Source organism: Cicer arietinum, chromosome 7 (genome assembly GCF_000331145.2).
Source record: "Cicer arietinum cultivar CDC Frontier isolate Library 1 chromosome 7, Cicar.CDCFrontier_v2.0, whole genome shotgun sequence".
NCBI lineage: Eukaryota > Viridiplantae > Streptophyta > Magnoliopsida > Fabales > Fabaceae > Cicer > Cicer arietinum.
The window spans coordinates 21,651,447-21,668,993 of NC_021166.2; the positions used below are offsets into that span (position 1 = coordinate 21,651,447).

General features: G+C 27.5%; 2 protein-coding genes across 2 annotated transcripts; one reads left to right on the forward strand and one right to left on the reverse strand.

Annotated features, from left to right (window-relative positions):
• Positions 1 to 7,522: 7,522 nt before the first annotated feature.
• Positions 7,523 to 9,379, reverse strand: LOC101506682 (LOB domain-containing protein 12-like). Its single transcript, XM_027336318.2, has 3 exons — positions 8,858 to 9,379; positions 8,230 to 8,315; positions 7,523 to 7,866 (listed from the first exon to the last, which is right to left on the reverse strand). Exons 1-3 carry the CDS (start codon positions 9,332 to 9,334, stop codon positions 7,716 to 7,718), a joined length of 714 nt encoding a protein of 237 aa, XP_027192119.1. The 5' UTR covers positions 9,335 to 9,379; the 3' UTR covers positions 7,523 to 7,715.
• Positions 9,380 to 13,040: 3,661 nt separating this feature from the next.
• LOC101508088 (ubiquitin carboxyl-terminal hydrolase 20-like) lies at positions 13,041 to 16,777 on the forward strand. Its single transcript, XM_073370980.1, has 7 exons — positions 13,041 to 13,981; positions 14,097 to 14,211; positions 14,318 to 14,428; positions 14,533 to 14,675; positions 15,166 to 15,495; positions 15,744 to 15,866; positions 16,179 to 16,777. Exons 1-7 carry the CDS (start codon positions 13,313 to 13,315, stop codon positions 16,587 to 16,589), a joined length of 1,902 nt encoding a protein of 633 aa, XP_073227081.1. The 5' UTR covers positions 13,041 to 13,312; the 3' UTR covers positions 16,590 to 16,777.
• Positions 16,778 to 17,547: the final 770 nt, after the last annotated feature.

Below are 17,547 nucleotides of genomic sequence, written 5' to 3' on the forward strand. Positions count from 1 at the left end.
GATTTAAATAACACGTTTTCTCTTATTGAGGCTTTATCTGATTATGATATAGGAAAACAATGTTGTGTACCAAACAATTAGGTGATTAGTAATAGGTTTAATTTTTCTCTTGATCAAAATCTAGAGTTTGCATGTGATAATGTAGATTGGATTTGTATTTTTAATGATACAATACAAGGAAAAGAAATAGAAACTTTTTATTTTATCAAACTCGTTTCCAATCCACTAAAATTGAAAGGTCTCTTTTTGGAGCCTCATCCATAATTTGGAATAGAACATCTCAAAATTCCTATTTACAACATAGAATGTTCGATTGGATGACATTTGATGAGTTAGCCATTGCATATTACCAACTTGATGGCTCTATTCTCAATATGATTGAGTCATTAGCGTTAAGTGTTTCTGTTTTAAACAAGTTCTAAATCTCCGTGTCTACCTTTGCCTCTCTTCATATCCAAAAAGGAGAAGTAATAGTGGACAGATAAAAAGTAAATTTTCTACTTCTTTGGCTTACGACCTATGTTTTTACAATGGGCTTATTTCGATATTAAAAATTAAAATTTGCTAAAGAGAGACTAATGAAAATGAAAACTAGAGACATCAAAAAACAAGAAAACAAATTTTGTGGGAGAAAAGTTTGAAGGGGAAATAGATAAATTGGGCCTTATATAATCCTTTTCATTAATTTATTCAAACAAATAACAATATTTATATATTATTTTGTTGATGATTACCTACTAAAGAATATTTTTATTCTTAGGTATGTTCCACAACAAGAAAATGTTATAAAGGCTGTAATATTTTCACGTTCTTTAAATGAAATGCATCGAGGTAATATGATAGAGTAAATTTCTCAAAATAATTTTTTATAAATAAATGTTATAAAATCAATTTCCATACTAATTAGATGAAGATTCTTAATCCTTCGTTCGTGTCAAATGATTCGCTTTTCTCTTTTCAATCATCATATGTGTGAGAGTATAATGGAAAAATAAGAGTTTGTTCCTTTTAATTTTGAAACCATGCACGAATAAAAATGTGATTTGGTGAGAATTGCCATGATATAGAGAGAGGAGTAGGATCGTAATGGTCGTCTTTTAAGGAGAAATCACATTATAATCCAAAAGATTTAGGAAAATTTACTTACCCTTATAATCCACTGTGAACAAGTGTGTAGACTATGACTCTTATGAACTCTACAAATATCACTTTGGAAATTAAGTGACATCCATTTTCAAAGAAAAAGAGATGAATTAATATTAGTGAAATATAACCATTTTATACAAAATATTAGAATAATTATAAAAAGTATACTTAATTTAGTTTGTTAACAAGTGCATTAACTTGTAGTGTTAAGAATCTATTTCTTTTGTTTATAAATATACAAATTTAAAACCATGGGTTGTTAAAATATATCTGCATGCTAAATTTCTTATAAAGAATTTATTTATTTTTACCTTTGGAATATTTATTAAATATATATTCAATGCGATGATAATTTGAGATTTATACTCTCACATAGTGAACTCAAAATCTTGCTTACAATTTACTTGTATTGTCTATATATAGTTACTTACAACAAAATACTAACTAATTAATATACTTAATGAGAAAAATATAGATTCGATATTTAGTTAATAAATATACAAAGTTAAAAGCATGGTTGTTACAATATCAATACATCTTAAATGCAATTTCTCAAATTTTATAATTATTTTATTCATTAAATATGACTTTAAAGAATTGATTTGATGTTAATTTTTTTAGTATATATATTGATAAATTTTGCGATTAATTTTCTTTACTATCGTGAAGATTTTATACTTTTTTATTTATTGAGTAATATAAATTATAAATATTATTTTATTTTTTGAAAATTAATAGTATTTTAGTGTGAATATTTTGAAAATAAGATTTTAGCGTGAGTATTTTGGAAATATAATTTAGAAATTATGAGATTAAAATGTGGAATAGAAATGTTTATAAGGTGTTGATTGATTTAATTTTCGATAAATGGGTGATATTTGATATTATTATGATATTTGATGCTAAATTAATTTTGTGCCTATGTTTAAATTGATGAGATTATGTGATGATAAAATTGATGAGTTTGGAACCTAGAAAGTATTGTCTCAATGTCTTCATCTTCTAACATTTAGAAGAGTTCCTATTTCATGTCGAGTAGATTAGTTTTACCTTCTTGTACTTGCTTATATCCTTCGTAGTTGAGAACCAAAGTATTAAAGATGCTCTTAGTTGTTTCTTTGTTGCTACATTTCACTAGTAGAAAATTAAGTTTTTAATACAGCTAGTTAAGTCGTTTACGTTTAATACAGTTATGTTGGCAACCGACTTAAGATAGACGGTAAAAATAAAAAGTAATATATCTCATCTTCCTATGTGTTTAAGTCGGTTGATTGGGTAAACGACTTAATAAAATGAGGCAAATTTGTTTAATGCGGATATATTGATAACCGACTTAAGACAGACATTAAAAACATAAAAAATCTCGTATACTTAACATTGTATCTTCCTACCCTAACCTCTGCGCTATGAACCTCCACCTTTTATTCCCTAACCTGCATATCGTGAACACTTACAACCTCCTGACTTTCTTCTAACATCGACTTCACAACTTGTCGCCGTTTTATCTCACCACTTCATCAATTTGTTAAGACAGGTTTGATACTCAAGTTCGTGATCATTGAACATTAAACTTTATTTATATAGAGATATCATTGTGAGTAATTTTCTATAATTTTCTGCCATTACAATTGTTGATAATTTACTATGCAAGTCATATAACAATAGTTGTTCACACTTTACGTTGCGAAAATGATTAGTATATATAAGCATAAATTCATTTCTAAAGAATAACACGCTTTTCACGTTTTGTAGTTTCACGCTCTGGAGTACAAGACATGAACTTTCATAGTTACAACAAAAAATGAAAATGAGAACATGGGTAGTGCCATGTTTGATAAAATGCCACAAAAGGTCTTCATGTAAGAGATGTTCATTTTGAGTTTATTGTTGATTGCATTAAATTGCCCCTAAAATTATTTGAGAGAGAGCTATATATTATGGGAAAAAAAAGGTAAAAAAAATGACAAGCCAAACTCATTTGTTTAAAGTGTCTCTTTATCATTTTGTTTGAAGACTATAGATGAACTCATGATTTGTATTTTTTTTCCCGTTAAATTTTGCATTTTATTATTGAAGTATATGTTACAATATGTCTTTTCATCTTATGCTTTATAATTTTCAAAAAAATAATAATGTGTTTTATAAGATTTTTTTTAAGTCTTTTGGAAAATGCAAGAGATTTTTCCGATTTTATTCAACTAAATATATTAAGTTGTTGTTGACTAAATTCACGTGCTTAGTTTTTATTTATAAATTATAATGATTAATTATGATATTTCCTTCATATTTGAGTTGTTGAATGTGATATATTTAATTGATTTGTTGTGACATGTTGTCACGACCCAAAATTTAAATGTCGTGACCGGCGCACAAGCTATACTCCTAGCCTAGCAAGCCTATCAACTAACTTAACAATCAAACAACTAAACCGTTCTCTAACCATTTCAAAAATATATATATACTTTTTACTCGAAATTTCGACAGAGTATCCCTTGTAACTTCAACATCCCCAAATTTATAAATTCCCTGTTAAATTTTCAATTGAGTCACAATTAAAAGAACATAATCTAATTGTTTAATACACTTCAAAATAAAACTTCTAGACTCCAAAATAACTGCAAATTACATATTCTACATCTTCCATTTTGTATAATTTGTGTGTGAACAGATTTAGAGAAAATTGAATATAAACATATTTAATTGTTTATTATAGTCGTCATTGACAATTGCTTATTATTAACTATAAGGAGCCTAATGTAGTCTTTATATGTTCATTGAGAAAGAAGCAAGATAAAAATATATGTCACATTGTTGATTTGTAAGTATTTAATTTATTTATATTGTTCATAAGTATTGTAATATATTTTATAGTACAATTTTAATAACTATTTTTATTTTGTAGAACTTTCGAAGGTTATTATAGGTTGCTAGGTTTGAGAATTAAACCAGAGATAACATGAAGTTTTCCTATAGTGACTAGTTTACAAATGAATAAACTTATTTATAATATTATAACAGTTTTATGTATTTAACATTTTTTTGTGATTTCAATTTTAGAGTCAGAAACAAGCATCAAATTATGAGTGTGACTACTATGTCATGTTACATATGTTAAACATTGTAACAACTGGTATTGTTGATTCATGGAAACAAGTACGTAAATTTTTGTAAGTTGTTATTGTTTGTGTTTTTTTTATGTTCGTATAATAAAAAATTATAAGTTGTTATTGATTGTATTTTTTTAATGTTCTTATATGATAAAAAATTAGGATTTAGCTGATATTGATTGTGCTTTTTTTTGTTTAGATATTTGATGACTCAACATTATTTCAATCAAATCAAATTAAAGAATTTCAAGAACGCTGTGTGGATTTTATTTTGGAATTAATTGAAAAAAATGACAATGCTTGAATATATGTCTAGTGAACATTGTTACATTGTGATTTTGTAATTTTATGGCTTAATTGCAGTTTTGGTCCTCCTATTTTAGCTGAATCGCAAAAGTAGTCCCCCAATTTTATTTCTCCCCAGTTTTGGTCCCACAAACATAATTTTAGTCCAAAATTTGATTAATTTTCATTTTTTTTTTACGTTTATTTAAATCACACCATGCCTCAAGATCTCGTGGTGCAACAATTGTACCTGAAATCTATGATTATAAATGATGTGGTGTGACTTAAAAAAAATGAAATTTCATCAAGTTTTGGACTAAAATTCTGTTTGAGAGACCAAATCTGGGGAGAAATAAAATGGAGGGACTACTTATGTGATTCAGCTAAAATAGGGGGGACCAAAACTGCAATTAAGCCTAATTTTATTAATGGACATCTAAATCATTTTCTGTCTTGTCAAAAATAGTAAAAAATGAGATACATCTTCTTTGTACTCTATATTGTGTATGAACTTCTAATATTGTATATTTTGATTATTAGATGGTTATATAAAATTGTGGTTGCAAGTACAAAATTATGATTTGAAATTTAATACGAAATATTGTACATATGTATGGAGCAGAAGCATAAAAACAAAATAAGATTTTTTTTAAAAAAATGATTATTTTAATTCTATATTTTAAGTTAGTTGATCAAAAGAATCGACTTAAAAATATGATTTATTGAACTGAATTTATGATGTTTAAGTCAGTTAAGCTGAACCGACTTAACAGGACGAAGCTCTGTTAAGTCGGTTCATGAAACGACTTAAAAAATAATATGTTTATTAAGTCGTTTGTTGTTAACTCAGACACAAAGCTGACTTAAAATGTACATTTTCACCGATTTAAAAAGATAAAATTCCACTAGTATTTTTCAAACTCTTTGAAGGTGATATCATTCGTCATGAAAATTATGGCTTTATGATGCATTTCATATTGCTTCTTTTGTTTAGCGTTGAGATCGTTTCTGGATATTTCAACACCACCTGCATCTTTTGAAGCCTCATAGTCATCTTTGACTTTGTCATAGAGTTTAGGATCATGAGAGATGTAGAAACTTTTAAGTTTATTTTTACAGTACTCGAATATATCTCCATCAAAGAGAGGAGGTCTGTTAAAGTTTCCACCTGTAACTTCTTCACCACAGTTAGCCATAATAACATATTTTTACTCAAACATGGTTAAATGCTTAGCCAAATTGTCATGTCAATTGTAGAACGAGAAACATAAGAAATGAGATATTTGAATTGTGTTTCCTTTTTTAAAAAAGTTTAACGTGACTAAGCTACAGTAAAGAAAACAAGACAAATGAACAAAAACAAAACAATATAATATAGACGATGTATCCGAATTCACCACAAACACGATAATTATGTACAATTCCTTCGTTCGGAATGATTTAATCAATTGGTTATATTATTATTGGGTAATGGTTATACCCCTTCTTCTCCTATTTATATTATTAACTGCTTATAAAGATGCAATAATGTAATTACAATAAAATCAAGAGTTATTGAATTACATTAGTTTCATGCTAATCAAATAGACCATTCTTTTTATAGGCATTTGGTTTGGTTGGTTGACTGGTTTAAGCCACTAGCAATTTTCTTGTGGTGAGAAATGTGACTAATATACGCGAGATCTTAAACTCAAACTAGCTTCATTGGTTTAGTAGTACATTAAGAAAAGTTTCATATGGTTTAAAATATATATAATATATTTAATCCCGTACAACAAAATTAACATGATTTGATTTCTATTTTCAAGCTTATTTTTAGGGCAATGTTTCTTTTTAATAAGCACATTGTATAGGACTACAAAAGATACACAATCCATTACAAGAGAGCATAATTACCCATTTGCATGCAAGCTAAAGGGTTAATACCACATAGATAATGAGAGTGCAGAATTTTTACAAAGTTTACTTAAAAACCACAACCAAGATGTAGACTTAATAGGACAATGTATATATTGATATACCGTTTTGTGAGTAAAACTTTTGAGATTTCATGATAATAAAATTGATTCAAAGTTAAAAAAAAATATTTAAGTATATTAAAATACAAATATGCATTCCAAACAAATTATTAATAATACAAAAATAATCAAATTAAAAGGAAATACAAAAAAATTAAGTTTGAAAAGAGAGGTAATGATGATAATAAATAATTTTTTTTTTATAGAAAAATGCCAATTGCAGGTAGAGCCGTCAATAAAACCTCAAAGTCTCAAGCCCTCTTTAAAAAATCTCATACTAAACCCCTATTAATATTAGGGCTCTTATTGAAATAATTTTTTTAAGGCCCCGATCCATTATTTAATTATTTCTAAATTCCAATGTTTTGTTAATTGAGATATATTTTTTGAATTTTTTTTTATATTTTATTTTTCTCGAATAAATATCAAAAAATATTCTCAAGAAAATCAAAAATATTTTTTTTCTCAAATCAAAAAAATTTTGAGAAAAAAAGATTGTAAATATTGTTTTATAAGAAAAAATTAAAAATGTTTTTATCGAAAATTTTTTTTGAGGCCTTTTAAACTATAAAAGTTTTTGCCTCTCCAATATGTGGGTTGAGGACAATAATTAGTGGATTTGTGAAATTGACAGCTCTAACTAGGACTGACCAAAGATATTGAGAATCTTAAAGCGAATTTTAATATGAGTATTTTTAGAGCCTAAAATTATATTTTAGTAAAAAAATATATATTTTAGACATTTAGAATAGAAAATTATTTATTAAACTAATATAGTCAACTGTGCATAATATTTTTTTCAATTGATAATAAAATTAATATTTATTAAGATAATATTAATTTTAGATAAGATTTTATTAATTTTATATTTAAAAAAATTAAAATATGAGATATTTTTTTATTAAGTATAATTTTTTTTATAAATTTTTTATTAAGTAAAGAGGTCTAAATCAATTATTTGGGTCACTTTGGATGCAATATATAACGAAAGCAAACATCACCTTGCATAAGGAATGTAAGGATAATGAAAATGTACAGAGAGATTACAAAAACAGAAAACAGAGAAGCTGTCCAAAAGGAGCAGGATACATAATCATAAGACCAAGCAAATACACATCTAAGACATAACATCAAACAGAACAATTATAAATATCATATTCTACTCTCCAGGTTCTGCATTAATCTCCATTGGAGTAGAATCTTCCTCCTCATTTGTGGCTTCAGACTCATTTTCTTCAACAACAATTTGTTTTCCTTTGTCATCAGCCTGTAGCTCTTGAAGAGTTGTATTTCTGTTTGATGCAGTGTTGCTATGTTCCAAAATTTGATATGAAATGTATTTTAGAAGTAAATATAAAATAACATAAGTACACTAATGATATAAAAACATTTTTTATACACCTACACAATGCTTGATTTAATCGAGTCTAAAAATGTAATTAATTCAATTCAGTAGATAGTTAATTTAAATTACAGTCAAATCGTGATTAATTCAACGACGTGATTAATCACAATTTTCAATATACTCTAAAACAATTATCTATTTAACTGAAATAATTACATTTTTTGAGTGATTAATTAAATGTCATATGCCTGTGAAAAATTAGGTGTTCGTGAAATATTTTTGAAAAAAATATGAACATAATTGACTCTTCACAGAACACGAAATATACCTTGATTCTCCTCTTTCGCGAGTACTCATAATTTGGTTTATCTTGTAAGCTTCCATAGTCTCCACGCCACCCATGTGCTCAATAGGCTAAGGTTGATTTAATTTAAATTAAAAAGTGAAAAGAATATGATAGATGTTTTGATTTCTCTATTCAAAAATAAATAATTCACATTATAAGTATGTAATTTAAATTTATAATAATTAAATTCAACGGTTAAATTAATAAAAATTGATATATTTAATCTAAAATTTAAAATACATACATCAGTCTATTGATTTAATTTATTCTTATATTTATGATCAAAATCAGTTAAATATATCCTCTCTGTATAGTAAATTGATGATTACTAGGGCCGGCTATGAGTAGGGCTCACATCCCAATTGCCTAGAGCCTCGAACTTTTTAGACCCTAAACATTTTTCTAAATATTAATTTGAAATTGTATTTAAATATTATTTATATCTCAAATAAAATAGTTTGAATTCTTCGTATTTGTTTTTATTTGGAATCCAACTTTAAAAATTAGATTAAGACTTCAAAAATGTTTAAAACGATTTTAACGATCACCTAAAAGAAGTCAAATCCATAAAAAAAAAAAATTGATGATTAAAGATGATAGAATATCTCACCGTTATAGCCAAGCTTGACATTTGTGAGGCAGAACTCCCAAGTTGGTTACTCAAATGAGGGTTTGAAGAGGGAGTAGCAAGTGAAAGAGACAAAAGGGGATTGTTGCTTTCATCATGGTCTTGATTTGCATGATTCCTACAAAGTTCCAAAAGTCTATTTGCATTTTGTAGTTCAATCAAAGAGGAAGATACTTGTGAACCTAATTCCAATTGATATCCAAGTAAACCACTACTTGGGTATAATCTCCAAGCTCTACCTTCCAAGAGAATTGAATTTCCAGCAGCATGGCGTTGGTGTTTTTCAACCGATTGCATAAGCCTTATAATATTGTTTAATCCGAAAATATAACAAGCACGATCAAAATCTTCATGTCTATCGATTGGAAAGTACTGCCCCATTTCACACTCTTGATTATGCCTTCTTCTTTGTTGACGGCACACAAGACATTCAATAACACGTGTGTTTCTATGACTCATGATTTGTATTTGGAATTTGGATACACAAATTGCTATGCACTCACTCTTTTTGGTTTAGATAGATATGCAAACACTCACACACATATAATATATTTATAGAGGAATATAAATCAACATAATCTAGTTTAGTTACATACAAGCCATTCAAATATATGGAAAGAACATTAATTCTTTAACCGTATATTATATTAAATTACTTCATAAAAAAAATCGGATTCTGAAATTTAATTATTTCTTTAAATTAATAGTGAATTTCCATCTATAAGTTTTATTTATGGTAAGTATACAATATCTAAACAGTTACAATGATTCATGAATGCCATATATTGTCAGTTTTTGACTTATAAAAGTTAGGGTTAAATAAATTTTTTATTTTTTATTTTTTAGTTATGTTATGGTAAAAAAGTTACATTTTTATTTGTTATAAAATTATTATATATGCAGTTTTTGTGGTGTTGGAATGTTATCAAATATCTTTGAATGATTTTTTAGTTGTCATATTAACAACATTTTAAGTAACTTTTTCACAAAAAATAAGTTTAAAATTTAATTTTTAGGTCCATATTTTTATCTGAAGCTTTTAACATTTAACAAATTTATATTTAATTAATCACAAGTCAAAAAATTTAAAATTTTTTGTATAAGAAATTTTATAATTCTGTAAAATATTTGCAAAAAAAAATTCTAAAATATATATTCCATATTCTAACAAAGACTACAAATGTGTGTAAAATAATTTTATAATGACTAAGAATTTATTCAAACATAAAATATATGATAACTAATGTTTTGGATCATTCTATGTTTTTAATTTTTTATTTAAATACAAAATATGTTTCAGTAAAATTATATTAGTTTATATTTTTACTGAATTTTAAAACAAATCTCAAAATTACAAATTTATAAACTTATTTGTATCAACACTAACATGTAATCACTAATAGCCGATGACTACCACTTTGACCAGTGGCAACTGCCACCACTTTTAATCATTATTATAAAAATTATCCCTTAATACACAAATTATTTTTAAATAAAAAAAAAACTGATTTTTATTATTATTGTGGATTTCAACAGAGGTACATATATTAATTAAGAGGTCAATCAAAATGAATTTTTATTATTATTGTTAAATATATTTTTAATTTTTATAAAATATTAAATTTTTGGTTTTAGTTATAATTCTTTTTCAGCATTTTTAGTCTCCACAATATTTTTCATAAATAGTTTTTATCTCTATAAAATAAAATATATGGAGGCTTTATTGGAATAATACAAAAAGTTTCAAATACGCTATAGATATTATAATAGAAATATCTGAAAAGGAGTTTAAAATTCTATTTCAAAATTTAAATTTTTATTATTTTGATTTATCGAATTTTTTCTCATAAAAATTTCTACTTAATTCGTAATTTGTTAAAAGATAAAAAAAAATTAGTGGATGAGGTGATTATAATGTTCTAAGTGATTTCTCTAATCCGCCTTACCATGTTTTTTTTTCTATTATTGAAAATAATTCTACTATTTGGTCCAATGTGTGGTGACAATAATATTGGAGGAAAATACTATTTGGTCCATGATTTTGAACTGACGAGTTGTCAAGTTATTTTTTTGATGAGCAAATCTTAAGAAAATCCACAATTTTAATTTTTTACAATTTTTTCAAATTAAGTAATTAAAAAATATATTATTTTTATTTATTATTGTTTCAGAATTGAATTAATTAACTAAAAAAATAGATTAGTTTTTCTATTAATAACCTCTTTTCAAAAAAATTTACCAAAATACTCCATTTTAAAAACTATATACCAAACTATTCTATTTTTATTCTCACTTACAAGTCGCATTTGTAAATGGCGACTTCTTTAAGGAAGTTCGAGTTTGCAAAGTCGACTTCTTTAAGGCAACTTTTTGAAAAAAAAAATCTTTTTTTTTTAAATTAACAAAAAAAAGAAATTAAAATATATAATTAATATTAATTCATAAAAATACATAAATAAAAATTTTAAATTATATAGATTGACTAAAGTTGTCTGTAACGTTTGGACAATATTTTTGAGTATGATTAGTTAATCGACATAGTCCGTATTTTTTAGACACGGGTGTGATTGTGTCGGTTAACTGGTCATGCTCGAAAACATTGTCCAAATATTATACGGAATTTCTAGTTAATCTATGTAATATTTTTGTATGTCTTTTTATGAATTATATATATATATATATATATATATATATATATATATATATATATTGTTAATTTGAAGAATTTTTTTATAAAAAAAATTATCTTAAGGAGAAAGACGACTTGTAAGTGAGAATAAAAATGAGATATTTTGATATATAGTTTTGAAAAGGAAATATTTAGGTAAATATTTTTTATAAAGAGGGTATGAAAAAAAAACCCAAAAAAATATGTTTTTAATTTTTAATTTTATTTTACATTTATTCAAAAGCTATAATTATGTTAATAAATTAAATAAAAATATAGTCATTAAATGTTATCTCAACTAACAAAACAATATTATTAGATTTGACGTTTTATTTGAAGTTGAAGCCCTGTGCAATTGCATGAGTTAATTAATATAAATTTTTTTATTTTTTAAAATAAATAAAAAAATTAAAAAATTTTAAAAATTAATAACATCATAAAGATAGAATAATTATAAATGACAACTGAATGCAACAAACAACTATAACAATAACACCAAAAACATAATGGTGGTAGTTGCAGTGTAGTGGGTTGTGAGAATGTGAGTAAAAAGTGAGGTTTTTTATGAGTGATTTTGATGCGAGAGAAAGAAGAGAGAAGTTTAAAGTGAGAATTTGCAAGGCTTGCTCCTAAAAATCATTAAAATAAATATTTGCGAGGCATTGCACCTTGGATAGTTTTTATTTTTTGATTCGAATAAGTTGCGAGGGATGCACTTATCAGAAGTTTTAAATTTTAAAATTTTTAATCCCCAGAAGAATACTTGTGAGAGATTAGCTATAGAGAAATCGATTTTTTCCAAAATTGGTTTCCCAGGAGCTTGTACCCCTCAGAAAATCCCTAGGAATAGTGTATTTTTCTTATAGTATTAAAAATTGCTTTAACTCAACGAAAAAGAAAATATCTAAGAGGCTCAGATTACTTTCTGAAAATTTTTATTATATAATTTATGTTTATTTTGAATCATTAACAAAGAGATTGAAAACTTGTTTAATAAATATTGCGACAAAGAGAAGATGAAAGATAAATTAGGAATATTACTTTTTTTTAAAAATGAAAATAATTAAAATGATATTTTTAAAATGCTAAACTTATTTTCAAAATTATAAAGAAAAAGGATAAGTAAAATATGAGATATATGTTCTCTTATATTTATTAGTTAAAACAAAAATAAAACAAAAAGATATAGAATCAAAGAGAACCTCATGCCTCTATTTATTTTGTGAAAATATATTATGTTTTGATTTTTTTAAATGTGTATTTATTTTACTTTAATAAAAGACTTTAAAAGAAATTATTAGTATAGAGAGAAGATGAAATAATAATTAATAAATATATATTTATAAAATAATAAAAATAATTTTTTTTGATATTTTAATTGTTGATTTAAAAGTCTCTTAGTGCCTTAATTTTTTTGTTTGGGATGAGATGAATACTAGCAAAGAAGTTAGTTGAGTTGAATGAAGATGTAAGAATCTTTCGGTTAGAGGCGTGAGAAAGCAGTCTAAAAGAATACACCTCAGGTCAGCTAGTCACTCAAACAAAATTCTAAAAGTCATCTCTGTTACATCACCACCTCCCTCGTGATTTTCCCTCCATTTCCTCTTTTTTTGAACACTCTGTAACCACAACAACACACACTCACTCACTAACAAAAACCATCCTCCTCCTATTCTCAATTCTCAACAACATTACTTTCATAAATAATAATAATATAATAACCATTCATTCAATCAAACCCAATTGTAGCAGTTTCAGAATTCCCAAAAATGTGTGTTCAACCTATCAAGAAAACCTCATCAGCTTCTCCTTCTCCTTCTCCCTCTTCTTCTTCTTCTCCAGAACCTAGCTCCTCACCCGAACCTAATAACTCCACACCCGAACCTCCTTCTAATTCACGCAAAAGAATCACACCCGAACCCGGTACTCTTTCTTCTCCCATACCTGCTCCTGATCCCAAACCAAATCCCGAACCTAACCCTAACCCTCACAATGCAGAACCTCCTACTCCAACACCTCCCAAACCAACCTCCCGACGCAAACCTCCACCACCACCGCCGACTGCCGCCCAAATCGCAGCGGCTTTCGGCGAAGAAGTGTTCGACGATCTTCCGTCGTTAACTGAACCGGAACCGGAACCACTGAACATGGTATTTCCTTCGTATGATATTTACCCAGATATGCTTTGCAAAGATTGGACTTCTTCTTCGTGGATCAATAAATTCGACGAAGAAACCTCCGTTCTTGGTCCTGCTCCTTCAAGCCCTGAAGAGGATTACGATGGACCGTTTCGTATTCGTACAAATCTTGATTCGTTGTATCGTCGTAGAAGAAATTTTGAAATTCGTAGTGATACCTCCTCTTTGAATTCTACACCCTTTGATTATTACGGTTTTCAATCTGACGCGCTGCCTACGTCACCTTCATCGAAATTAGTGGTACGTTATCGTCATTATTTTTATTATTATTTGAATTTCATGTGATAATTTCAATTTCTCGAAGCATGCATGAAGAGGTGCAATATTCTCATTCTTTATGTGATTGGTTTTGCAGGGAGCTGGAATTTCTAATTTGGGAAACACGTGTTTTATGAGTGCTATACTTCAGTGTTTTACACACACTGTGCAACTGTTTCTTGGTCTTCGTTATTCAACTCATAATTCTCCTTGTGAGGAAAATGATATATATATATATAAATTTATCTTGAATTTTTTTTTTAAATAAATAATATCAAGATATTGATTTGTGGAAATGGAAATTGAATTTTATTTCAGGTAATGTGGTTGGTTTCTGCGCTATTTGTGCTTTCCGTCAACACATTAACGCTTCCTTAGAACCTTCTCGAAATCCAGTTTTACCTACGATGCTTGTTGAAAATTTGAACCGTATCTTTTTATTTTTATTTTTATATTGTTGTTGTGAAAATTTATTTATTTATTATTAGAATGTGTTGTGAATTGTGATCCATGACTTACATATATGGTAACAGAATTTTCATCTAGTTTTAGAAAACATCAGCAGGAGGATGCACACGAGTTTATGCAATGCGCATTGAATAAACTTCAAAGATGTTTTCCAATTGGAGAAGATAATCTAGTTGATCAAATATTTGGGGGTCGTCTTGTCAGTAAAGTATGATGCTCAATTATTCCAATTTTAGGATAATAGGGATTAACTCCTTTTTAAGTTTTAAATTATAATCGCATTTAATGTTTTAAAATAAGTTTGGAAATACAATCTACTAGTAAGCTACAAATTAAATCAGGACTTTATAATTGAAATGATGATTTTAAATTGGAGTTTCAATCAAAATTATGCCGAAAATAATGTTTGCATTGTTGCATAATAATGTAGCTAAAACTGAAGTTGAAATTACCATACTACAGCTACAGTTGCAAGTTGCATTCGTGAACCGCAATTTAAAAAGTGATTCTTGATATAGGAGAACATTGCAGATTAGTATGGTTGATTCAGTCACAATTGCTGTCAATGGGGTCGAATAAACTGCTTAATTTTAAAACCTTGGTTGCTAGCTACCTTAATTTAAAATATACTTCTTAATTCGTGCTTTGTTATTATTAGATGATTTAATCTTGTTTTGATGTTGTTTGTTATTATTCAGCTTCGATGTTGCTGCTGTGGTCACACTTCTGATACTTTCGAGCCAATTATTGACTTGAGTTTAGAAATAGAAGATGTGAGTACCATTCAATGTGCTCTGGAATCTTTCACAATGGTAGAAAAGATGGATTCAAAGTTTACATGTAGTAGCTGCAACGAAGTAGTTACCATGGAGAAACAGCTTATGCTTGATAAAGCACCTTCAGTTGCTGCATTTCATTTGAAAAGGTTTAAAAAAGATGGAAACACTGTCAAAAAGGTTGACAGTCATGTTTATTTCACTAAGGACTTGGATTTGCAGCCTTATACCTCTGCTAATGGCAGTGACATTGTAAGTTTGAAATTCATTTTCCACCTTCATACATTTTTTTGGCATAATTTTAAATTGCGGGGTGTAGTAAGTGTTACAAGGCAAACATTTATATTGTGGTTGCGAAGACATCTAAAATGGTTGTGTTGCAATTATGGCTGTCGATTACAATTCAAAACCATGGTTTTTAGAATGGGTTTATTTCAATTGTGTTTCAATTTTTATTCCACGTAAAGTCATTTTTCTTATATTCATTTTTTGTGTAACAGGTACCTTTGAAATATGATCTATATGCAGTTGTTGAGCATAGGGGATCTTCCCCAAATTCAGGGCATTACTTTTGCTTTGTTCGTTCTTCTCCAGACAAATGGCATTTGATGGATGACTCTATGGTAAAATATCAATGAAAAATTCTTCTCATAGTTTATCTTAACCATTTTACATTACATATTTATATAGGCTATGATTGAAATTAAAAAGAGTGAAAGTATTGATTCTTTCATCGGCTCTTGCATTGTTTAATTAATGCAATTTAAATATTGCTATTAGTTTACTACTTTAAATTTAAACATTTAATTTTTTTTCAAAAGTGTCTTTTGCAGATAGATTGTGCTTATTTAATGAATGTTTTAGATGATTTTGTTGTTTTTAATTTGTTCAAATGTGAATTATTAATTGTCGTTTAATTAATTGATCTTGTTCAGGTTTCTAGTGTTTTTGAAGAGGAGGTCCTGACTCACGAGGCATACATACTGTTTTATGCACGACAAGGTACACCTTGGTTTTCGAGTGTGGTGGAAAATGAAGAGAAAGTTCCAAATTCAAGTTCAGACAATAAACATGATTCTGATGAAGGACAAAAGGGTAATAAACATGATTCTGATGAGGGACAGAAGGGTAATAATAAACATGATTCTGAAGAGGGACAGAAGGGTAATAATAAACATGATTCCGATGAGGGACAAAAGGGTAATAAACATGATTCTGATGAGGAACAAAAGGGTAAATGTGATTCGACGGAAGCATATGATAAGTGTGTGACTGACATGGAAGAAGATGAAGATGAAGTTGATTCCATGATCTCAGACTTGACACATTCATCTAAATCTAGCTAATGAGATGAGAGAATGGTTGGTTTTAAGGTTCCCTTTCATGTAAAAATTGTTGAATATCTCTTTTTTTCATGTTACATGCATAAAAATTGTTTGAAGTTGTTGTGAATATGATTCTGGTATAGATCAATGGAAGTCAGTCTTAAATACTCTCTGTAATGAAGTTAAGGTCTACGGTTTAAATCTCCCCGTGTTTAGATCGGCTAAATACTGTCTTAATCAAAGTTGTGTTATAGATAACTTAAAATCTTGGCGATAAACAATCTTTATAACTTAAAATCTTGAAGATAAACAATATTTTTAGTCACGCAGTCACAATAATCTTTTAAATATTTCAAAATTTTAAAATATCATTAAATGAATTTTTTGTTTGTAATTTTGATTAGTTAGTAATTAATTTAGTTATTATCAAGTAAATCTTATGTTAATTAATTTAGTCTGAAAATTTATTTACAAAAGAATTAGTTGGGAATGTGTTATTCATTTAGATATATACATAAAAATATATTAACAATGTCCATAAACTTTGTGGTAAATATTTTAAAGAAAATGTTAACAAATGTCTTTAATATATAATTTGTGTTGAGTCTAGCATAAATATTATTGTTTTATTACCATAGATCATCAATTTTCAACTCTTGGTTTAATATTAACATCATCTAGAACAAGTGTTTTCAATCCCTAGTTGAAAATGTCAACCGTTCTTACAATTCACTTTTCATTTTATTTGTGTTACTATAATCTCATTTGGTAAAAATATTATAAAGTTAGTTCTAACCATTAGAATGAACACCCTCATAACGGATACTTTCAGGACCACCGTTGTCGCCACCAAAAACTCCACTAGGATAATGACTACCATATGGTCCACCCTTCGCACCACTAGAATCTCCATATCCACTACCTGGTACATCGCCTCCTTCGCTTGGACCACCAGGTGGTCCTCTATATCCACCTGAAG

Coding starts and splice junctions, on each gene's coding strand:
- LOC101506682 (XM_027336318.2), bottom strand. CDS start 9,334: ATGAGTCATAGAAACACACGTGTTATTGAATGTCTTGTGTGCCGTCAA. Junction 8,316..8,857: donor TGTCAAGCTTGGCTATAACG/GTGAGATATTCT, acceptor AATCAACCTTAG/CCTATTGAGCACATGGGTGG. Junction 7,867..8,229: donor CGCGAAAGAGGAGAATCAAG/GTATATTTCGTG, acceptor TTTGGAACATAG/CAACACTGCATCAAACAGAA.
- LOC101508088 (XM_073370980.1), top strand. CDS start 13,313: ATGTGTGTTCAACCTATCAAGAAAACCTCATCAGCTTCTCCTTCTCCT. Junction 14,676..15,165: donor GGGGTCGTCTTGTCAGTAAA/GTATGATGCTCA, acceptor GTTATTATTCAG/CTTCGATGTTGCTGCTGTGG. Junction 15,867..16,178: donor ATTTGATGGATGACTCTATG/GTAAAATATCAA, acceptor GATCTTGTTCAG/GTTTCTAGTGTTTTTGAAGA.